Source organism: Astatotilapia calliptera, chromosome 1 (genome assembly GCF_900246225.1).
Source record: "Astatotilapia calliptera chromosome 1, fAstCal1.2, whole genome shotgun sequence".
Taxonomy (NCBI): Eukaryota; Metazoa; Chordata; class Actinopteri; order Cichliformes; family Cichlidae; genus Astatotilapia; species Astatotilapia calliptera.
Window position 1 is genome coordinate 10742587 of NC_039302.1, and position 24635 is coordinate 10767221.

Below are 24635 nucleotides of genomic sequence, written 5' to 3' on the forward strand. Positions count from 1 at the left end.
GCATTGGAAGAATGCTCCACCATGATTTATATTTTTCTTCAAAGGTCAGCTACTTTTGTCATTTGCCACTTTGTCTGTAAGCAAATTTTGGTGGAAGCTTTAAATCTTCTACATAAGTAGAAAAACTTTTTTCCCCCAGTTGTGGGTGGAGACGGTGCTGGAAACAGATGGAGCCCTTTAGAAACGGGTGTAGACAGGTGTAGAAAGAAACTTGGACTAACATAAGAGATTTATATTGGTGCTCCTGTCAGTAGATGGCGTGGAGTCCAAATGTCATTTTTCAGATCATTAGTTTAGATCAGTACCATCATCTATCTCCCACATAACTGCTTTCACCTGACCAAAAAAACCAAGCAAAAAAAGTTGCTCTGTGAGATCAAAAACAGCTCTGGGAAAGCCCAAATGTTTTGCAGAGTACTTGGAAATGGTCAGGCGTCTGATGGTAGCGTTTTCATTAAACTCAGAATGCTGAACTGTAGTGACCACAAGAGGGAGTAGTTTGTTCACAAACTGTCCACGGGGCCTAAATAATGGTGGTTTGGATTTCAGAGTGTGAGATAATGCCCACATCATGATTTATTAAGTAGAAAAGCCAGACTTGTCTGACAAATGAGTAGCTGTTGAACGGCCTGTGCGAGAGGAACCACTCCGTGTAGCTTGGATACCAGGATTGCTGTTTTTTTTCCAATGGCTCCGAATTGGTGCAGAGACAGCTGTGTGGTCGAACATGCTGGTTTGATTAGAGAAACAGTGAAAAATCACAAGGGCTATTCGGTCCAGACTCTCCATGTGCTGTCAACAACAAAGCACGGCAGTGAGGAAACAGAAGGCTCCGGCTGTTTGGGGAATTATAGAAGATACAGGATACAAGTCACTGGCTTGGAAAAACTCGATTAGGGGTAATGCTGAACTCTAGAAGGTACCTGACCACCAGGGTTAAGCAGGGGTTATGCAGACAGAGGGTAACTAGCTCTTTGCACGCAGGGGACCCCAATGCACACCACACATGCAAAAGTTTTCCTTAGAAAAATGTCTCTCAGACTTTTGGCTGCTATGATTTAACACAGAGAGGAGTCTTGTGGTGGTGGAGGACAAAAGAAGGAATGAAGGGTGATGAATATGTGGCTTTACTGTTGTCCTGCAGGACTGCTGTGCCTGTCATTTAGAAATGAACAATAGCTGTGAAATGCTTATCTATGACCAGGCACCCATCCAATAAAAGAAAAGCTGTTTGACAGGAGACTCAAGCAACCTAAAGGGATTATGGAGTATGTAGATAAGATATAACCATTATATTCCTACTAAGTTCAAGAGGCCAATTTGCTCAGCTATTGCAAGTTTCTATATTTATGTTGTTAGGTTGGGGTCTGTGTGCGGCCAAAGCCCAGTATCCTATTGCAGATATGGTGAAGATGCTGAAGGAACAAGGCAAGACTGTGAGGTTAGTTTGTACACACGTGTGTGTATATACACACACAAGGCAGGACATTCTTTTATCAGTGTGTGTGTGTGTGTGTGTGTGTGTGTGTGTGTGTGTGACAAGTTTTCAGTGAAAAATCAGTGATGTGCTGTAACATCTCCAACAGGTTTGGCATCCACCCAGTGGCCGGTCGTATGCCCGGCCAGCTGAACGTACTCTTGGCCGAGGCTGGCGTTCCCTATGACGTGGTCCTGGAGATGGATGAGATCAATGACGACTTCCCAGGCAAGCTCCGTTTTTAAAAATAAATTCTAGAAAGATCTGTTATATTTACCGTTACACGGCTGTCACTTTGGCAGGGAGGTGTTGGATTAAATTACTCGATTGGTGATTTGTAATAAACGCATCCGTTCCTTTTCATCTGCGCTTGAAGTGGCCACATGTTATGTCTGGATACTTGGATGTGCCAAGTTATTAGGACAACACTCATTGTTTTCTTAGCAACCAGGCACGCAGGCTGACACACATGGTTCTGTTTATGGTGGAGGGAGATTAGTGCAGCGCTGGAGTTTGAGTTCATCCGCCTTGTGCGTAAACGTGTAAATGTTTATGACCCACAGAGACAGACTTGACGCTGGTCATCGGTGCCAATGACACGGTGAATTCGGCGGCGCAAGAAGATCCCAACTCTATAATTGCTGGCATGCCGGTCCTGGAGGTGTGGAAGTCCAAACAGGTTGGTCTGCCTTTATTAGATGAAATGTGTTTGAGGATATAGTACCAAAATAAGAAAAATCTAATCATATACCACCTTCTTTTCTTACTATTACCACCAGGTGATAGTGATGAAGCGTACTTTGGGTGTGGGCTACGCTGCAGTAGATAACCCCATTTTCTACAAGCCCAACACATCTATGTTGCTGGGAGATGCCAAGAAAACTTGTGACAGTCTGCAAGCAAAGATCCGAGAGACCTTCTACTAATTACAACTCATTACTGCCGTGTACAATTGTTAAGAACTTAAAAGTTATTACAATTTTTGGCATGTGAGATACCTATTTTACAAAAACAAGTTTATTGGGTCTGCAACAAATGTGATTACAGCAGAACACAAACATCATTGTGCACTAATTTGTAAATTAAAATGTTTAAATGTATCAGAAATTCCTTTCTTTGTACTACTACGGTCACACTGTCCATTCATGCATAAGAAAATGTCATTCGAGTTCAAAAACTAAAAATTATTTTTCTGCATAATCAGAATCTATTAACATAAAACGCTTCAGCTACAGTGTTTGATGTCTTTTAGTCTGTCCTCTTCAGCATTTTCCAGCAGAGGTTTTGGCTTTGTTAACAATTGAGTGCAGGTAGGAGTAGAAGAAGAGAAGGTTGTCGTATTCTCCGCTGTACTCCTCGTCGAGGCAATGCTCGTGGAAGTCCATGAGAAAATAATATATGGCTTCGATAGTAGCTAGATAAGTGTCCGGCTTGCCCTTTTGATGACGCCAGAAACACGTTTTTCTCATCTTCAACTCTACCTGGAGCAAATCTGGGGGAGAAACACGTCAGTCACAACATCGTGAGATCATGGTAAATTCAATTGTGAGTGAATAATCACCAGCAGTCTCGAGTTCTTTGGAAACCCACTCAAATGCAATCTTTCATGATTACCTTGCAGTCTCTCGTCTGTGCTGATCTTATTGGTCTGGTTCCATGTGCTGTCAATGAAGACCACCCTGTGTAGGGGATCCACCTTTGACACTGAGCTTTTTGCTTCATCTGGCGTCCCCGACTCTGAGCTCTCAGACGTGCGTGTGGAACCTTGAACTTGCTCAGTTTTTAACCTCTTTCTGCACGGTTCATCAGCGGAGTCGTGTGACCTGTCATGTAAACACTTCATCATGTCTTGAACTGAGACGGCCCTCGGACCAGGGAATACCAACACCACCTGGAGCGAGCGAAGACGGAGAGGAACGCCATCATGCAAACTGTGCTGGGGCATAAAATGTGTCTCGAACACGTGTTTTTACAGTGGGGTGATTTATAAAAGGCTAAATTTAGGAAGCAGAGAACAGGATGTAAACTGTTTGACAGGTGAGGGATAAAGTTGAAGAAGTGAAAACACTAAATCAATTGATTTAAATAAATGAGAAGACAAGAAAAACAATACAAATGTATGGCTTGTGGACTAAACTCATTCAGCTGAAATAACAATCTGATTGCATAAGTGCTGTGAGCTTTGAACTGAAGAATGGAGCTGCAGCAAATAAATCTAAATCTTTTAGAAATGTTTCACTGGTTGTTTGCAGACTGGGTAAAAATCTAAGATTTTTATGCTGAAAATAAACAACGGTACAAAATGCAAAAGATAAGCATTTACAATTTGACTTTAGTGGAGAGCAACAGTTTCAGAACATACGCTTAAATTAGATTTCTGCACTAAAATAGAAATGAATACAGTTAATTCAACATAGTATCGAGAATTATTGTAAGCAACAATATAAAGAAAAAGACTAATAGATGCCAAAGAAAATGCTAAGTCAGTGATATCAGACATTGGTTCAAAACTAGCAAAAGCCGCTGCATAATAAATACTCAACTACTTCCATTGGTTTTAGTGTAAAGTAAATTCTGAAAGGGAACCATCAGTTTACAAAAGGGGAGTGGCTTAACAAACCAAAAAAACAAAACAAACATTCCTCTTAATAAAATAGTCAGGTATAAAGACTGGACTAAAAACAATGAGTGAAAAAGCAGCCAAAATCCAAAGACAAACTTTGATAGACCTTCAGAAAGCCTGAAGAACTATTGCTCAATAACAAAAAAATTGCTTTCGTCTTGGAAGAAAAAATGGTGAGTGACTCAAGACTGTTGTATAGTGAGCTCAGTGAAACACACGGGCGCAGCTCCTTTGCGCAATCACCTTTCCTCAGTTTGCTATGGTGTGCTTGTGTAATGTTTTTGTCACTGAGAAAGTTTTTAAACTTACAATGATTCCGACCACTGGATCGGATGAAAATAACAGTTCGCACGATCCCTTTTAGTTCTCGAAGCTTTTAAGTCTTTTTGGTACTAAATACACAGAAAAGTCCAAAAACTACATATGCCGCCCCGCTCTTTATATTATACACTCCAACAAGCCATCCAGCAGGCCTGATGGGATCTTTTGAAGCGCTGTTCTGGCCTGTAGGCCATATGTTTGACACACATGGATTAGTAGATGAGAGAAAATCACTTTTGATGATCAATTTAACCTCTGTTTCCAAACAAAACATGCCACATGCTTTTCTGTGTTGTGTCATAGAAAACTGAATATGCTATTTGACTGAGTAGTGAAAACAAGACAAGTGAAGATACAAAAAAGTTTTCTGGGAAGTAATTTCCAGATGAATCAATCATAAACGTAATTGTTAGCTGAAGCCACATAAGGTACAAGGCAGACAGCATGTTTTACAGTTAAATAAACTCCATTCTTTCTTTTAGGATAAAAAACACAACTACAAGGATAAAAAAGAACTAACCTTGTCTTTTTGGTATTCAGGTATGCAGGGGTAAGTATATATTGTGATGTCACTGGGTGCGAGAATCTTGGCGTGGATGGCAGTGCTCTTGCCATCTGTCTCGTTGGGATGCTTGATGATGTCTATCTTCACAGGAAGCTGAGTGTAACACACAGTGTGTAAAGTCAGGTCGAGGGGAGAGTTGGATTTCAGCAACATCATGCCAAAATATTTAACGTTAAATAATTTAAAAAAAAGGCATTTTGCAACCAATTAAGACAATGGTGAAGGCCTCTGTTAAAAGACAAAGCAGGTGAGTCCTAACCTCCTACAAACCTTCACTGTGGGGACATCTTGCAGGCTCATGCCCACTAAGGAGCAGCATGTGTAGCAGAAGAACATCCTCGAGCCTCCACATTTAGAGCACTTTAACCTGCCCCTTTGCTGTGCTTCCTCTAGCACTGCATGTGATGCCAATTTGAGCCCCTGGAGCTGCTGACTGGGAAGCTCACGGGAGTCGGATGAATCAGAGGCCAGTGTTTTTTCCCGGCAACTGGGATGATGACGCTGGTCCTGATCCAGGCCGCTCATTTTTGCTCTGTTGACAGACTTGTCTTGGAGCACAAGTACACTCATAGCTGATGAAGAATAACAGAGCAAATAATGCCAATATTAGCAGACATAAATAATCTAACATTTACAAAGACTTAAACTCAAAGGACACAATAACATGGAAAAAGCTAGTTATAGAGCTAAGAGTTCATTAAAATTGTGCGTGACTGGTAATGATTAGATTGGAAAATTTGTTGCTGTGATAGTACGGTGCAGCTTGAATGCTTTTCATCTAAAAAATTTCATAAAACAGAGCATTGTAACTCTTGGAATGAGTAAATCTTTTAAAAATAATGTTTCATTTAACTATTTTATTGTAGCGTCTTATGATTTTACATTGGCCAGATTAGAAGCTAGTATAAATTAATACGAGTGGCAAGATCATCATGTTAGTTCTGCAGTTCTGGTAACTGAATAAGATCACATTATATGACATTACCCATTTCTGGTTCAAATATGAACACGTCAAATTCCCAAACATCACATTGTGAGCACAGTCACTGAGATAGAAGTTCTTAGAAAACAGAAAACCATAAATCTTGTTAATGGAAATATCTAATTAGTCAATCACATAGCAGTAACATAATCCATTTAGGATAGTAGACATGGTTCCAGAGGACATGAAGAGAAGATGAGATGAAGTTCAAAGCAAGCATCAGAAAGAAGGAGAAACCCATGGCTGTTGATGCCAGATGGGCTAATCTGAGCTACTGGGGTTTAAAGACAATAGGAAGAAAAGTGTCAGTTCTGTAGGTGAAAATGTCTTGTTGCTGCCAGAGGTGAGAGGAGAATGGCCAGATTGCATCAATCTGATCGCAAGGCAAGAGTAATTCATTAACCACTCGTTACAACCAAGGAATGCAGAGAGCATCTCTGAAGAAACATGTTGATGACTACAGTAGCAAAGGACCACATCAGGTGCTGCTCCTGTCTGCTAAGAACAGGAGACTGAGGCAACAACTGGTAAAATTGAAGACTGGAAAAATGTTGCATGGTCTGAGTCTCAATTTTCAAATGGTAGGATCACAATTTGGCAAAAACAGCATGAGAGCATGGATCCATCATGCATTGTATTAACAGTACTGGTATTGGTGTAATGGTGTGGGGAAGATATTCTTGGCAAACTGGCCAATCTGTAGCGACTGTGAATCAAAAGTTTACATCACCTTGATGAATCGATGACACGTAGAATTAACGCACCTCTGAAGATTAAACTAGCAGGGTGTGCCTAATCAAGGGGCCAGTGATTGTATGTACATACTGTTGAATTTCTGATAAACATGGGGGATCGTAAGCATCAGCTAATGGGGAAACGCTGGTGTCCGAGTGTAGCGCGTTTGCTAAATACAGATTAGTAATTAGCACATGGATAAACAACATGAAACGTTGCTCTCTTTAACCTCTCTCTAGCGCAGTGAGATGTGATAGAGCAGAAACCGTACACCTGCAGCTTGCAGTTACTTTTCTTTGAAACCACAGACAGTATAAAAGAGTCAGTATTTTACACTGCCCATGCTTCAACATAGTGGAGCTAGCTTCTGTTAGCAAGCGTCACGTTTCCTCAGCCCCCGCTGCTAGCGTTAACAGACACAAGTCAAAAAGTCTAGTTAAGAGGAGCGAAGATCAAATGAAGACGGATGCACTGTTGTGCACTGTTAGCTCAACTGGGTTCACTAGCTTAGCTACAAAAAGAAGTCCCATTATAAAAGTGCCTACCAATGAAGTGCACAACGGCATGAGCGTCTTCTTCTACGCCGGAAGCACAGCTCCGTGTGAAGGAAATGCTGGGTAGTTACCTGTCGCTAAGCAACGAATGTGCTACTCGGTGCCCTTTGGGGGTGTTATGGCAGGCGATTTATAAATATATATTTATAGATGGTTAATTTTCAAAATGTATCAAAGTAAAGTGAATAAATGAGTGTGCTTTAATCCAGTAAAATAAAATTACGAAGTTAGATTTAAGTTACTCATACTAGCAGCCAATGAACGTCAACTCTCGCTCTTATGTATTTCGGTAAACGTTAGAAAGAAAAAAATTTTTTTTCTTAAAATAAAACACAGTTTATGATCATGTAAACCTCTAGATTTTAAATGTACAAGTTAAATTACAAGTTTAATATTAGACACACACTGTGTATTGTGATGCTTTTTGTTGCATTTAAAAATACAACATTTTAGGCAATTTAAAAAGAGTTGTGCATAGTTCTCAAAAATATTTAAAATAATATATTAAAAATAACCTTAAAGAAAAATCCTTAGAGACTCTGCTTATTCATATGAATCTGGTCCGTGGCAATAATTACAAATTCCAGAAAGCACACATTTTGCTTGGAGCAAAAAATAATTTGCTACCAGGAAATATTCAAAGTATGTTTTCTGTAGAGAACATAGCTGTAATTTAAGGGGTTTTAGCAACTTCAAAACTATATTAATGTGTGTACTACCAGAAAATGTTTTAGTGTTTACGAGTCAAAATCTGGAACAGGTTGAGTGTGGAAGCAATTCAAAAACAGAAATAAAGGTAGAGATTTTCCTGATATAGAAAAAGATATTTGGCTTTTAGTATATATCTGTATATCTCTATTTGTAAACACACAATAATATGGTAATATTTTGGTAAATGGATTGGATCTTTGTAGCACTTTTCAGCTCTATCTGAGCACTCAAAGGACTTTATCCAGCTTGCCTCATTCACCCTTTCATACAAGTACTATTTGTATACATATGCGGTTTCTATCTAATATTTACACATGCTCATACTGAGATTATTTCATCAGAGATGAACTTGGAGTTAGTATCACACCCAAGGGTATTTGGCATGCAAACTGGAGAAGGCAGGAATTGAACCACCAACCTTCTGATAATTAGATGACCTGCCTGACATCCTGAACTACAACTACAGCCGCCTGACCCTTGCATAGTGTACATATTCTGTGTAACAAAAATAGTAACAACAATAATTTATTATAGTTGTTGATGTTAACACAGAAGCTTAATAAATAACTGATGAATTATGATATAAGGAATTGCACAAGTTTTGCCCCTGTACACCACCCTTTAAAACCAAATAATCAAGCTGTGATTGTGCAGGCTGCCAGCTTCAGTTCAAGGGGTTTGACTAAAATCTTTGTATTAACTGTAAAAATTACAGACTTTTTATACACCACCTACTCTCCATTTTCACAGTCTCAAAAGTTTGGACAGCAGAATGATAAGCTGTTTAGAAGCCGCATCCCTCCTCCTTTCATGGCAGTTTACACAGACTGCCCAAACTGCCCTTTCATGGCAGTTTGGGATTGAAGTTGCTTTTAGTAGTTTTTAACTGGAACTCTCAATATGACGTCAAATTAATGTTTATGAAAGCGATGGTGGCTAAATATCTAAAAAAGCAAAGTTTAGGAGTGGCCAAATCAACAATCTGGTGCATTCTTAAAAAGAAGAAATGCACCAAAGAATGCAGAATTCTTTCCTTGGTTAAGAAAAACTCTGTCACAACATCTAACTGAATGAAGACTACTTGGGGAGCTAGGTGTTTCTAGGTGTATAGGCCTACAGATAAGACAGGTTTTCATTAATGTAAATACAGATGATTTACAACTAGGTGCAAACCACTAATTAACCTCAAGGACATGAAGGCCAGATTCGATTTTGCAAGAAGACTGTCATGGTCCTGAGTCTTTGACCCAGGTTTTTGAGTTTGTTTAGGCTTGCTGTTCTTTCTTTGGGAATATTGAGATTTTAATATTCAGTTTTGATAGTCTCTGAGTTTTGTTACTTGTGTGTCTAGTTTTTGCTTCTTGTTTAATTTCATTCTCTTTCGTGTCTGTCTTAGTCTCACCTCTGTGTGTCCTTCCCAGTGTCCCCAGTGTGTAGTCGATGAAGTCTGTTTATGAATGTCAAGTTCGATCTCTGTCCTTCGCTCTCTCTTTGTCTTTCGCTCTGTCTCGCTCCCTCTACCATGACCGCAACATCTAAAAGAGCCGGCGCAGTTCTGGGAAAAATCTTTGGACAGATGAAACCAAGATGAACTTTTATTAGTTATCGTCATGATGGGATGAAAAAAGAATGGAGAGGGAGGGAAATAGCTCATGATCCAAAGCATACCACATCATCTGTCTTTCCTAGATAGATCGACTGAAAGATTGATAGACAGAATTACCTTCATGCTTATGATGAGTGGATGTAAACTTAGGACTGCACATTTATTTAGGGGATTAATTAGAAATATTTCCCAGCACAGTGATGATTTTTGCATTTTAGTAGTTTGTTTTGTTTGGTGGTGTTGTTGTAGGGCACAATAGTTTGAAAACCAGTGGCGCTTTTTACTTCAGTTACATGGTACTAACCCAGTGAATTACTCCTTGGTATGTCAAATACTAATTTATATTGTAATCACTGTGTGGTCTCATTTGGCACCGATTTAATTTACTTCTCAGTAAAAGTGTGATGCTGCAGCGAGTTGCTGGAGGTCCTGATCTTGTTTCATAATAATCTGGTGGTCTGGGGATTCCGTGCAAAGAGCTGCAAATACAGAATTCCCCAGGTTGCATAACAACAGATTTCCTCCAGGGAAACAAAGTTTTACAGCCCTGAGATGTATCAAGTTCAACTGAGTGTTCCCTCTCCCCCTCCTTCAGGGCCTCCCCTTTCTCCCGCAGCCCCAAGTCCACTGCTTCACTTTGTACGAGACTCTCTAATGTCTCTCCCTGTTACTCTTCACTCAAATTAGTAACTTTCCCCCTATTCTTCTTTTCCCTATTGCACTGTTCAAAGCGAGTGTCAGACACTGCAATTGTCTGCATATGGTGCTTGTAATGTGGTGCACATGTTGCTTTCTGTGCATTCACTTTCACAATGATGCTGCTGACTTGAACAACAGTAATTACAGCTAGTTAGTTACCCGTTCTCTGTTTCAGAACTACTGTTATTATCTGGTAATATAGAACTTTGATTTCAGATTTAAGTTTTTAATTTGACTGTAAATTATCACGACTGGGGATGATTGAACAATATTGATGGACAACATATTCGGCTGAATGTCAATTTATTTGCACACATGATATTTATATTTGTATTAATAGTGATGGTAATAATATTACAGGGCACTGCTTTTTTTTAATGGGAAGTGACTTTGTCCTTATGTTCCTTACTTGCAAAACTCTTGCAAGTAAGGATTTCAGTGATTTTTGATTTCAGAAATAAAGAGTCTTGGAACACTGTGTAAGCTGTAAGAATTTATGTCCGATGTGCCTGTGTTGCATCTTTTTTCTTGGACGTCTGCAGCTTCACGTCTGTGACAATCTTCTCTCTTTCTCGTTGGCTTTGGCTTCTCCTCATCCTGCTGGGAATACGCAGCCTTGAGTCTGAAATGTGTTTACATTTTGAGTATGTTACAAATTATCTGCTAAGACTAACTTTGCGTGACTTGGCAGAAGCCTTCACCTTGCTCAGATGTTGTTTGGGTCAAACGTTTTTTTACAGGGTTGCTCTCTCATTTTGACTGTCTTTATCTGACAAGGGTTTTCCAAGCCAGATGTGAACCCAGGAAAAAGTTAAAACTCACTATGCTGATGTCTGTCTGTGGGCCTGCACACATGTGCTCATATGAGTGTATGCATGAACGTGTGGTGTAGGCACCTTGCCAACATGTCCGCAATATTTTTCTCAACTGGGAAGAATTCACCTTTTCATAATACAGCAGAAAACCAGAGGCAATTACCTAAACAATCTGACAACATTAATGTATTTTTAAAAAATCTGCTATTGTATATTAATAGTTCTGTTATATCTTAACCTCCCTTATCAGGTTAACTGATGTTATATTGTGTATCAAGGATTGTCCAAGGACATTCAAAATGTTCCCTTGCAGTGTGTTTGTCTTTAATCTACTTAAAGATATCAACATATTTTATTATGCTACTTAATATCCCCAGGGTACTATAGAAATATTAGAGTCTGAAACTGAGTGCTTCTTGTGCAATGTGTCCTTTCAGGATTGTGCTGTTTTCAGTAAGAACAGACTAGAACAATCCCCAAAGACATTTAAGCTCAAACTCACAGCAAAATGCATTTTCTACAGTTTTATCAGTAATTAAAACAAGGCCTGAGTAACACATATTTAAGAGTTGTGCCTGAAAGCATATATATGTGCTTTCTGACTCAGTCCTCATTTCTTTCTTTTAAGTCACTTAATGTTTCCCTGAGAATCATTCAAGCTTAAAAATGCATGTAATACTTGTAACCCAAAGGTAAAACCAGTATTATGTCAACATTTATTAGAAAACTTAGTAAAGAACCTGTTTTAATCTTTATCTTTTATATCTTTAGGTTCTTTGTTATGAGCAGTCTGTCATACATGAAACATAATTTTTTGTAGTAACAATGTGGTTCCCAAAGAGCTATTAGTTGAGAACATGCCGTATCTTGGTATGGTGTGCCTTAGATGGTTAATTTTCAAAATGTATCACAGTAAAGTGAATAAAAGAGTGTGGGTTAGTCCAGTAAAATAAAATGGCAAAGTTAGGGTTAACTCAAATAAATTTAAGAAAAAAGGTGTTGGACAAAATAGAAGCAAGGGAAACAGGGAGAAAAGGCTGAGTTTTGCCAAATTACACAAGAACTGGACACAAAATCAGTGGCATCAGGTCTGATAGAGTGATCATTAATATGTCTACAGCCATCTGTAAAACACAGTGGAGGCTCTGTCATGGTGTTGGGGGTCTTGTCACAACTAATGAAACTACAAATGCAGAAAAATGCTGTCAAATTTTGACCCACCATGTAAAACCACCTGGACAGTGCTTGATTGTCATTATTTTTCATCATGACAGTGATCAATAACACATTGCCCTTGCAGTAAAAGCACCTGGATAGAAAAAGACACAATGGAGCACTATCAGTCATGAATTGACCTCCCCAGAGCCCGAACCTCAACATTATTGAAGCAATGTGGGATCATCTTGACAGAGAACAGAACAAAAGGCAGCCAACATCAAAGAAGAGCTTCCTATTCCTAACTAACTATTACTGAAGACTACTTAAAGAAAGGACAGAAAAGTAGGCCCAAGAGAGTTCAGGGTGTGTTTGAAGAATACAGGTGGTCATACCAAATATTGACATTCATGCTCCATAGAATTGTACAAACCTTTTTCATCTTATATACTGTATTTATATATATGTTTGCATGCGCTTCGAAAAATACCTGAACCTGTTTCCAATTTTCCTAGCAGGATATAAAGAAATGAGGGTGGGTCGGGACTTTTGCACAGGAGTATAAATAGATAGATATGACATGTAATGAAGGTGTGCTGACAAAAGACAGAATATTAGGCAAGATAACTTTCTGTAAAGTATCTCTGTTTCTATTCTGAATATGTAAGTAGGTCATTGCTTTTTCTCTCTCTCCAAAGTTTACTTCCTGAATTTATTTGACCATTTATACCCCCTGGTGGACAAAAACAAAACAAAACAAACAAAACCTGAATACAGTGTGCAATACTTTATTTCCACTGTTGCACAGTAAAAGATCCAAGTGGGTTACATTGAAAGAAAACGGGACACCTTAACATACAACATATATTTTACGTAAATAAAACAAATAACTTACACCCATAAATAACAAGGTACTGTAGTGATATAGTTAGTACTGAGATATTGCAGTGATATCATGAAGAGAGAGCTGGCCTAGAAGTTAAAAGTTACAACTATTTGACGAGTGTGGTGAAAATAAATACATCTCCTGGTGTATTTCTGTCTTTTTCATGCTTAGTAAAATGGGAATGATCCGTAACCTAAAGATAACATCTGTAAAAATAAATATCATAATCTTTTAGTGTACAGGATTGTTCACTCTGATAGAAAAAGATTACATAACACATGCATTTATTATGGTGTTCACTTTGTGTTTTCATCTGGGTATCTTTTAGCAGCATCAGCAGCAGAATATTTGAGCATTTCAAAGTCACACCCTAAGGCAGAGGGAGTTGGCGAGCATCTACAGTGCATATGGTTGGAACCTGCCAGTCAGTAGCAGCCTTTTTGTGTGGACTTTGCATGTGTTGGATTGGTTTTCGTCTGACATTCCCAAGAAAAAAAACAAAAAAACGAACCAAACAGGAACAAGTGTAAGGTTAATAGGTGACTCTAAATTGGCTTTAGGTGTGAGTATGAATATGTATGCTTCCAGCTCGCTTCACAGGATGGTTGATAAATGGATGCCCTGTGTGGTCTGAGCACCATGAGGGGAAAAGAAAGAAAGAAAGAAAGAAAGAAAAACAAGTCCTGCTTGCTTCAGCACATCATGGTCAAGCTTATTGTGGACTATTCTGGTGATCATACGATTGTCCTCACCTGGCTGAATGTAGCTCATCGCTGAACAAGATACAACACAGGACTGTACTGCATCGTATAATTTATATTTGTATTGTATTGTATAGTTTTACTGTATTATATAGAAACACTTTTATAAAGAAGTATTGTTATTCAATTCAAAACACCAATAATATAGAATAGCTTTCATGATATTTCCAGAATTCCTGTTTCAACTTAGTAAAACTGTAAAAAAAACTGTTTTGGTGCTCAAATTGAACTTTCTGTTTTCTGTTTTAAAAATGAGAACATTTTGTAAAACAGGTCCTGGCTCATCTGCAACTGGAGTGAAAGTGGAGTGTATTCAAGTGTCTGTTAGCACGTATAGCATGACTGAATCCACAGATATTTTGCAGATAAGTTCTTTGATTTTTCAGTCTACTCTCCTCTCCTCTGCCTTGCATTTCATAGGGATGAAATGAGATGCAGTGTGCTCCCTCCTGGTCTTCTTCCCTCTCATGGGCTTTCCCTTTTGTGACAGGGCTATGAACATTTCTTTTTTTGTCCACTTGGCCGAGGAGTAAGCATTGAAGTAGTTTTCTAGGAAAACCTCCTTAAAGTTGCAGTTGTCGTTGTAGATCCTCTGTAATGGAAACACATCAAGCCATTAATATGATTAAGTAAACGCTCTGAACTGTTTGTTTTATTTCTGCATGATTTAAATTAGCTGACAACAGCATATGACTTTCCTCCCTGTGGAAAAATATTACCTTTCCTTGCAGCTGTCCAGCTTTGTTCATAGAAATATAATACTGGCTTTTTACGCCTTTTATAGCCAGTATGCCTCCCTCGGACACTGTCCTGATTTCTAGGATACCTGCCGGACAGTCAGAAAAAGGAGGCATGTTACAGGAGAGATAAGGCGCTGTCATCATCCAGCTTTTACTCTGGCTCCAGCTCCACATACATCTTCATTAGCAAACGAGGTGGAGGTTCCTGTGATTAATCAGTCTGTGGTCTCTCTGACTTTATCCAAGCTTTGTTAAGTGGCCTGGGTGGCTTTTACACAAACCACAACCTATGCCATAGCACATATGGGAAACAGATTAGGGCTCTCTTCCCCAGGGACTGAGAAAACTACCTTCTTGCGTGTGCTTTAGACCTGGCATTTAAAGCCTGCTTTTCAAATCTGTGGGAGGGTAAACACATTTATTCTTCCCAATGTGCCATGTTGAAAGGATGGAATTTTTAAAGTATTTAAACACAGAAAATCAAATGATGTAAACAGCAAATTTCTTTGCCCAGAGTTCCAAAACAGGAGATCTTTCGTGAATATTTGAAATGATTACATTATTGGGTAAAGTGAAGTAGATGTTTAGTTATCTTGTAGGACTTTAGCCGAAAATGTAACTTAAAAAAAAATAAAAATCATGTCATGTCAACAGGCTGCACCAATTATCAGTTCATAAATCAAATATCCATAACATTGACCTTTGGTAAAAACATTGCCATCATATATATGAAAAATCCTTTGCATGCTGTAAACATATGATGTTTCTGTTTAAAAATAGCGAATGGTGAGATGTGGCAGTGGCAGCAAAATTAAAATAAATAGAGAAATGTGCTTTTTACAGACTGGCAATCTGGTTCAGAGCTCGTGTTTTTAGGCAATTCAAAACCTTGTTGATTTTTTACATACTCTAGAAATTCTTTCATTTGATAGGCAGAGGGGAAAGTAGGGGGAAGAGGTCTATTAAAGCTCTTTAGGCTGACACTGAGCATGCCACATTTGAGTGTTTGCTAGATCACAAACAGATGGGATCTCCCAATCTTGGAATGTTGTTTGTGCTTTTCTTGCTCTTGATATCTGACTTAATACTACTGACCTTTAACTGTTTACTCATATTTATTTAACCCCGCTTTTAGGTCCCCCCCGGCTTCTACTTATTTCAGAGGCAATCTCGAAAGTTCAGTTTAACACTATAAAAGCTACAACCTCATTTGTAAACCTGTTTACAGACTCAGAGTCAGCCAAACGTTTGTTTAATCCACATATATTGGTGGGATTTATCGATGCAACTGCATGCTTGTCGTCTGAGAGCATCATCCCCGTAATGTAACGTGCAACAGCTCCAGTCGTTTGGTGTACTGTGGAAAGATGGATCACATTTTTACACGCATATTGTAAACATTTTGGCTCTGATGCAAAAGCCTCACAAGCTGTCCTCAGTTGAAACAGATTTGCCATCACTCGCTGCCACTGGCTAAGTAAACTACTTTGTGGATAATCCCTAAGTCTACTTTCTGAGCACTGTTGGACCTCAGTGTTTACATTCATTGCGAAATGTGCTCCAGACATAACTTTCACGGAATATTGTTAAATGTGGAGTTAGCTTCAGACTAAACACCTTGTAGTTTCACAGAGGTGCAAGTTTAGCAAATTGATTCCATTTAGCTTTCATTTTTGCTGCAAAATACTGCAGGATTTAATCAGGTAATATGTATTTTACTTCGACATTCATCAAATTCGATTTAGAAATGCTTTATTTATCCCCAAAATTGAGCCTTTTCTTCTCTTGAGTTTACTGACCTAAGGTATTTGTCATGTTTTGGCTGCGGTAACACAGTGATTTTCCATCTTTTGGGAAGAAAGCATTTCTAATTCTAATTCTAAATTGCAATGAATTTAGTTGGGTGGCCGTAGAGTATGGTGCAGCCAGTCTACTATGCTACGATTGCTCTGACTCAGCAGAGAACTGTGCCAAAACATATGTCTTTACTTTTATTAGGTTATTTTCCTAGAAGTCCCTGTTTTCCACCTGCTGTTTAGAAATTATTTATTTCCAGCTTGTTGTTTGTCTGACTTTCTGTGAGGGTTAACATACCTTTTATCAGTATGGCCTCATTTTGCTTGAACCACAAAAAAAAATATGATTTTTATCTTTTACTGAAAACAAAAAACAAAACACTACAATGTAATATAATAAATCATAAAAACAAAGATGAATTTACTAAAAGTGACCTGATATTTGTGTTAGAGGTACAAAGCAAACGTTTCTCATTTTGGTCTCCTATTTTTCTTTTCTGTCTTTGTAATAAAAGACTTTTTGCAATCAGCTTTTAAGGATTTCTTGTTTGCTGCAATCAAAAACATAAATCGCGGATTTATTCCATGTACATCTGCACCATGCTGCTTTCATCAAAGAACTTTGTGTGCTTTTAGCGTGCGACTGTCAGCCGCATATGGGCGTATCAGTTTTTCAGTCTTTCATTGCCAGTTGTTGCACAAGCATCTTTTCCATGAGGCATCTCTCTTTCAAGCCAACATTCCAGCCACGGAGGCACTGTCAGATAGGAGGAAATGATAACTACTTAAAACATCCTCACCATGACACAGAGACTCCTCGTACTATCTCACAACCTTTGAGAAAATGTTGGCCCCTGAGCAACAATTCAAACAAGTAGGTGTGTCAAAAAGCACTTATCACGGTTAGCAAATAAAATGTGTCATTAAGTAGTTAGATGGTAATCATTATTTTAAAATATTTGGCTTCTAATTTTAGAAAAGAATAAGTTTGGGCTGGACACAGTGTGGTTGCTGTCTCTGTGTTTGATCTCAGCAGCCAACCACAGATCCATTACAAAATTTGATTTTTCCATTGCTAATATTCTCTCCCACTCTTTTCCCTGATAACTCATTCTGGCGCTCTGAGTACTGAGAGTAAATCAGGCAGAACAAATGTGAATCTGTGTGAGTCTCAGGTCATAAGTCTCCAAGACCCTTCAGTTTACTTCATTACAGCCTGTGCTGTAATTTAACCCATCAAATCTCCCACCTGCTCCATTTTACCTGTCACTTTGGCTGCTCTAACAGAGACACATGACTTATTAACAGAGTAATAGCAGTCAGATTCACATACATTTTGGCAAATGCCTATAGATATATAGTGGGACCTATAATAAACGTTTGGTCTACACAAAAAGAGCGATGCTTACTGTAGCAGTTGGTAGAGTCTTGAGTACCATTGATATTGCCGGAGTCATCAATAGTTAGGAACCACTGCGTGCCACTGAACAGTTGTCGTATGCGCACATCTCCTCCCTCCATATAGTCATAATTCCTGGTGTGGCGCTCATGTTTGGAGCAGTTCATGATGGCGGCAAGTTGTTCTGGGGTGCAGTCACTGTAGACTACACACACACTGCCAAACAGAAAGATTGCATGCAGGTACAGTCCCGGGAACAGATTTTGAAGGTTCCATGTCAGCATCCATTTGCGCATTATAATACAATGCAGTGGGGATCAGTGAACAACATACTGAAATACAAGATAGAGATCTGTGCGTCGTTCCTCAGCTCAGGGATCTTCTGACCCCTCACTTGTGACCTGCTGGTTTTCGTTACTGCAGCACTGCTTCCTGGCGGGGAGGTGAGACAGAGTGGCTGTAGAGGAAGCAGGTTGGCAGAAGTTGGCTGATTGTATCACGAGATTATGCCCCTCTTTTAAACTTCAGTGACGGCGCACATCTACTGCTCCATCTTCTTGTCCCTCAAGGGGCATTGTAGTCCAGTTCAGGAAATATTATGCAGAATATCACTGTAATAAAGAAACAATGCATTTTAATACTTACATACAAGATTACATTTTCAATCAACTTTCAAAATAGCTTCTGGTTTTCTGTGTTTACACAAGTATGTTTTGTACATTCCCAAGCAGTAAATCAAAATTTGGGTGATGCAGATATACATCTCCCTCTCATGGATCCAGAGCATGAAATATTGCATCACTGGTGCTGTCTATAATTCCTGTACATACATACATAATTTGAAACAAGCAAAATATATAGCTTTAATTGTAACAAACAAATCTGTATTGTAATGACTTACATGTGCTCTGAGTGGTGACAGGAGTTGGCAGAGGTGCGCTCCCTTTCAGCAAGAGTTTTAATTTGAAGGCTCTTTAGATCTAAAGCTGCAGTCTCAGTGGTAAACCAGACCCAGTGATGCAGAAAAGTTAAGCACGAACTGGGAGCTTCTGTGAATTCCCATGGATGTTTCTCGGATTCTGGCAGACTGACTCTGTGCATCGTCCACTGTCGTTGTGCACTCTGCTTAGATAAATGCCTCCTGCTGACCTCACTTGAGAGCAATTAAATCCCAACCAGTCAGCTGTCCCTGGCTGATATGCAATGAAGAAACACCCTCTGCCTGCCTCTCACTGTCACTCAACCACCAGACATGAGAGGGAGCTATAAACTCTTGGAAGACTGAAATCACAAGTACTTTAAGAACATTTGCATGCTCACTCACTCTTGCAGACTCACTCTTGTTACAACCCTTCTGTCTTGTCCAAGAAACATCTTGTGCTTAAATAGACTTGCACTGTGCGTGCCACAGATCTCAGACTGACTCACATTTATTTTATTGACGGTTACAATATTCGCTGTAATGACAAACCTCAAAAGAATTTCTTTCCTATTCAATTTAAATGTCATAATTAATTTGCGGTTTTACTCGGCTGCATTGGATCACTGGTAAGGGGTTTACTGATTGAAGTTAAAAAAAATAAAAACTTCAAAGAAGTCCTTTAGTTTTCTTTCTTTTTGAGTCTTAAAGTGGCTAAGGTTATGACTGGCAGGTATCCGTCCAAGCAAGAAAAACAGAAGACGTAACAACTCAGAAGCAGTCGTCTCAGTGTCAAGGGTCATACACTCTTTCACTTTTTAAGTTTGTATTTAAAGCCATAAACTATTGCCTTGCATGCCTGGTGTTTTCCAGGACGCACAACTTCAAAAGTTTATATGGGCCCTAATGATGCGCTCCCCTGGGGAGCTCAGGCCTGCAGCTTGAGAGAGTGGGACCTCTGGTCGCAGCAGGTTTCCTTCTTATCTCTAAACTGGCAGTTGTAAAGACCTCATTCTTTCCTGTTCATCTGTCCTCTCTATCACCTCAGAGACAATTTGAGTTGTGTTTTTTTTTTCAGTACACGAGCCAAGAAAATATTACTTAATCTGTTACAAACACCAGAAAAACAGACATTAAAATAAATGCTAAATGCCCAATCTATATAAATCAACATGAACAGACATATAATTCCACAACATTCTATATATTTTTTCAGGTCATCTGAAGACTGTGAAGTTTACAGGATCCGTGTCTATAAAATCCCAAGGTTCTCATGGTGGGTGGATCTGTGTTGTCTGGGCAGGTAGCACCTGGTACGTCCCCCTGAGGCAGAGTGTGTCCGTGAGAGGAACCAGACAAGGTGTTCCCAAGACTCCTATGAAAAAAATCCCTTCAAAAGAGAGAAATGACCTTACCTGGAATTTTTAACACGAAGTTTAGAAATGTAGTTGGTGAGCCACAAAATACCAAAAAGATCAATTGTACAGTTAATTCTGCCCCAAGTGAAGATATTGCCATGCTCTTTCTTTAGGCCCTGTTCATATCAGGCTGACTGAGCTCTCGACTTACTGGTGTACAGTCTCACCCTACTTACCTACACGTATTCATCAGCTTCAGCTGAAATGCAAGCAGATCACAATGATGCATATATTAATATCATGGACCTGACTTACCCAAAGGAGCTCAGATTTTAGTTGTTTTGCTTTCATTTCCAAAAGGAGCCAGTTGAAGCGAGTGAGCCATCGGATTAGTATGTCTCCCTGCGGAGGCATTATTGGTGTGTCCAATTTATCACAGACCCTGTTTCATATCCAGAACATCCTTCAAGGATAACTTATCCAGTCAGACTTGGAAAGACATGATAATCTCTTAAGAAGAGCTTCGCATGGCTCAAGAAACGGAGATTTAACATCTAATATGGAATTGCATGCACTGGAAAATGGAAGGAATAATAGAACCCTCTGCTACCAAGTATTCATAAATTTTGCTATTTCAGTAGGTAACCTTTTGGACAATGATTTATTCCACTATCCTTCAACCACAGTTTTACCATTTCATAATTTTTGTATTAAGGTAGGAAGAACAGGAAGATGTTGTAAGAATAGACACTATTTCTAGATTATCATTTGCTTAATCAGTGAAGCCTTTTCTCACTTTTGGCGGTATGAGTGGTGTCACAGAGGTGATGCCTCTGGGACTACAAATGTAAAAGTTTGTGTAAATCTTCCAATGCTCCTGGAATGCCTCATTTACAGTTCATAGCACCATTTAAATGTACTCCACTGTAGAGTTTTTCAAAAGTCCAAATTCACAGGTCAACTGCAGCGTCGCTGACCTTATGTGATGTGTTAAGGGGGAGATGGGGAAGTTAATGTCTTGGCACACAGTAACATGTTGTTTTTTTATGCACTTTATTTTTCAGCACTTATGTGGGGGGTTTCCATTTAATCTTTGTCATAAATATATATTAGTTTTTAGAAACTGTTTTTCTGAATTATCACTGCCCAAGTGCTGTAATTATTTCAGTGACTTCAATGACTTAAGTGCTCTGTTCTCCCTGTTGTTGCCTAAAGACTCACTATTATTTAAAGCATATTTGGAGACATCGTTCTCTTTTTAAAAGTGGTAGTAGTTTATTCAAAGTTTATTTAGTAGCATGAGTAAGCTATTAATTTGTGTAACAATCAAATAAAAGTTGGAGCTCTAACCATATAAGTAGTGGGAGTATAACTACTGTTATGGATGTTAATGTAAAAATGCTTTAATAGGTTATTATGGGTTGTTATGGTGATACTGCAAGCTATGTTTTAGTTGACATGATATATTCTACTGTAATCATAAAGGACATGTACTTAAATCTTGTGTCAATGTGTGCAGACATCTGTGCACTTGGATACAGTGTGTGTTTGCAGGTAGTTTGGCTTTATAGACTGAATTGCTGCCTCAAGGATCAAAGGCACTGTTTGAGGTTTACAGTAGCATATGAAGTACAGTATCTGTAAAGCAGACAAACAAGCAGCCTTCATTCCCGTATGTCTGCCTCAATACTTTATTTCACTCTTTTTCTGAGTTACACGCTGTTGTGACGAATAGAGGTCTGTGTTTAGGAATCTTACTAGTCCTTTTAATTGATTCCCATTGCTATGTTAAATGCTATTGAAACCAGCAGGGACTCTGGAAGGATTTAGATGATTGCAGCATAACACGCAATCATGCAAGCTCACCATGAACCCAAATCCCATTCCAAATCCAGACCAACCAGCAGCTCCAGTTTCAAGACCCCAATGTGTGTCATGCTAGACACTCCAGCATGAACTCACAGTGACACTATTGTCAGTTGGTCTCATTGCTTTTAGAGAAATGAGACCAACTTTATACTTTCACCTACACCTTTGCACCATTTATCTCGCAGATGCAAAGATAATTAAAGAAAATACTCTTGCTTTGGCAGATTTGTCTTGTTTAGCTTTAAAAAAATATCCGTCCTAAGGTACAGTGCATTATTTATTTATGCATTATTTTGAGCCAACTCTAGGAAGTATTGATCAAAATTTTACCAGATAAAACGACTTAGTGGCTCCAATGAGTTTTTTTCCACTCCCTCGGACAGGAATATTACTCTCTAATTTATCCCTGTTTGGTTCTTAAGAACCTCTTGGAGTGTTAGCACATGAAGTTAGGTTCATAATTTATGATAGTTTCCACTATTATTGCAGAGACATCTGCCTTCACACACGATCTGCTCTCAACACTCTAAAAGCATTCCTCAAGACAGAAGAGCCTATCTCTGTCGCTCTCTCTGTGCTCTTTCCCCTGTCTTCCAATGATATAACTACATTTATGTTGGAAGATTGGATGATCTCTAAGGTCACTCTATTCTTAGCGCTGTTTTGGACTGTTTGGTTTAGCTTTTGCTTTCTAAATTCCATGGTAATTGGGGGATCTCTTGGGATGGAGCCTCACAACATTAGCTCTGACTATAAATAACTGTAACTTAGAAACACACAGTGTACACTTGTACACGGACACAATTTTACCCAAATAAGAGATGTTTTACAGTAGATATATTGGTAATAGTATATTTATTTCAAGCAAATCAAATGTGTGCAATTTTGCTAACAATTTAAGGTGTGAGAAAAGTAAGCTCAGCATGCATATACAGTGTCACACATTGCACTGTTGCTATTGTGCACATTTGATTATGTTATTAATCTGAAAGAGTATCGATTTAATAACAGTACATAATGGCTGTATGCTGAGGTGGTAAAGATGTGGTAAAATACAAAAAGTGCATATTTGTTTTTCATATAAAAATACTTTGGTTTGGAGGCAGTTACAATGCATTAGTGGTGGTGTAATCAGCCTTGTTGCAGAATGTGAACTGGCGTTGTGCTTCGCTGTCGGGGGAATACTCTGATCCCAGCTAATGCAGGAACAGCTGTTAGGGATCACAGTCTTAACTACTCACCATATCTGCTCATGTATCAGAAAAAGCAGAGCTTTGCTTATAAAAACATGCCCTATCTTAGTAGCTTTGTAGGAGAAAGAGGTTTAAAACGAGCAGGTTTTAGTTCCTGAGTCAAAACAGTGGACAGTTTACATAACCTCTAATTAAGTTCACATTTATAATTTGAAGCATGAATGCATGAAGAAAAGATACCAGCTGTTTTTAGTGTTATAAATATGTCAGTTTTGGACCTTGTAATTTTTTTCAGTAGCTGTTTACTAATTTCCATGTATTTTACGAGAACATGAGCCCTGTTATCTCTCATGCAATGTCATACTCTCATCTCCTGCTTTGCTACTTGTGGCAAAGAGCACTCTCAAGCCACATTTTCCAATATTTAAGCTGAGATTTGCAAAAAACAATAGTAGATGATTCATATAATTTCATTACTGTTCAGTGACCTCTTGTTCCCTAAAGATGGTGACATCGCCATTTTCCTTTAATGTACAGGGTGGGCCATTTATATGGATACACCGTAATAACATGGGAATGGTTGGTGATATTAAAGTCCTGTTTGTGGCACATTAGTATATGTGAGAGGGCAAACTCCTCAAGATGGGTGATGACCATGGTGGCCATTTAGAAGTCGGCCATCTTGGATACAACTTTTGTTTTTTATATAGGAAGAGGGCCATGTGACACATCAAACTTATTGGTAACGTCACAAGAAAAACAATGGTGTGCTTGGTTTCAACGTAACTTTATTCTTTCATGAGTTATTTACAAGTTTCTCTTGGTTCATAGCCATTGACATGTCGAAGAGGTTAACATGTGAGGAGCGGATCGAAATTGTGTTGATATCTAGTGAACGCAGTAACCGGGTCATTGCAGCAGATTTCAATGCAAGACACCCTACGAGACCACCCATCTCCCATGCTCCAACTGCTTGCTAAGTTTCGTGAAACTGGTTCAGTGTTGGATTTGCCAAAATGTGGACGCAAGAAAACTGTCATTAATGAAGAAACATTAGTGGCTGTCCTAGCTTCATTCAGCAAGAGCCCACAGCGTAGTACTCGCCGCATGTCACTGGAGAGTGGCATTAGTCGAACATCCCTTCGGCAGATATTAGCTACTAACAAATGGTACCCTTACAAACTCCAGCTACTGCAGCATCTCAGCGAGGATGACCCAGATCAGTGCACAGAATTTGCAGAATGGACAAAACAAAAATTGGAACAGGATCCTCAGTTCACCCAGAAGATTTTGTTCAGTGATGAGGCAAACTTTTATGTGAATGGTGAAGTTAACAAACAAAACCAGCGCTATTGGTCTGACACTAACCCACATTGGATGGATCCCTCCAAGACTGTTGGAAGAACAAAAGTGATGGTTTGGTGTGGTATATGGGATACAACGATAGTGGGTCCATTCTTCATCAATGGAA

At 39.0% G+C, this 24635-nt stretch overlaps 3 protein-coding genes across 5 annotated transcripts in view; 1 reads left to right on the forward strand and 2 right to left on the reverse strand.

Moving 5' to 3' along the window:
* The window catches only part of nnt2 (nicotinamide nucleotide transhydrogenase 2), a 17689-nt gene extending 15112 nt beyond the window's left edge, over positions 1 to 2577 (forward strand). For both annotated transcript variants that reach the window (XM_026163458.1, XM_026163449.1), the window contains exons 19-22: positions 1360 to 1441; positions 1587 to 1705; positions 2041 to 2156; positions 2257 to 2577. In XM_026163458.1, coding sequence (XP_026019243.1) covers positions 1360 to 1441; positions 1587 to 1705; positions 2041 to 2156; positions 2257 to 2403 — 464 coding nt within the window. In that variant the 3' untranslated portion in view covers positions 2404 to 2577. The remainder of the gene's footprint in view (positions 1 to 1359; positions 1442 to 1586; positions 1706 to 2040; positions 2157 to 2256) is intronic.
* dtwd1 (DTW motif tRNA-uridine aminocarboxypropyltransferase 1) lies at positions 2473 to 7335 on the reverse strand. Of its 2 annotated transcripts, none has more exons than XM_026163492.1 (5): positions 7249 to 7335; positions 5257 to 5558; positions 4942 to 5079; positions 3092 to 3368; positions 2473 to 2969 (listed from the first exon to the last, which is right to left on the reverse strand). In XM_026163492.1, the coding sequence occupies exons 2-5, from the start codon at positions 5554 to 5556 to the stop codon at positions 2740 to 2742; spliced, it is 945 nt and encodes a 314-aa protein (XP_026019277.1). In that variant the 5' UTR covers positions 5557 to 5558; positions 7249 to 7335; the 3' UTR covers positions 2473 to 2739. The 2 variants fall into 2 exon arrangements, with proteins under 2 accessions (XP_026019277.1, XP_026019287.1); XM_026163502.1 differs by lacking the exon at positions 7249 to 7335 and adding an exon at positions 6699 to 7184.
* A 6061-nt stretch (positions 7336 to 13396) lies between these two features.
* On the reverse strand, positions 13397 to 18977 carry fgf7 (fibroblast growth factor 7). The gene is made up of 4 exons (XM_026163527.1): positions 18727 to 18977; positions 17836 to 18436; positions 14610 to 14716; positions 13397 to 14482 (listed from the first exon to the last, which is right to left on the reverse strand). The coding sequence occupies exons 2-4, from the start codon at positions 18119 to 18121 to the stop codon at positions 14273 to 14275; spliced, it is 603 nt and encodes a 200-aa protein (XP_026019312.1). The 5' UTR covers positions 18122 to 18436; positions 18727 to 18977; the 3' UTR covers positions 13397 to 14272.
* Between the last annotated feature and the right edge of the window lie 5658 nt (positions 18978 to 24635).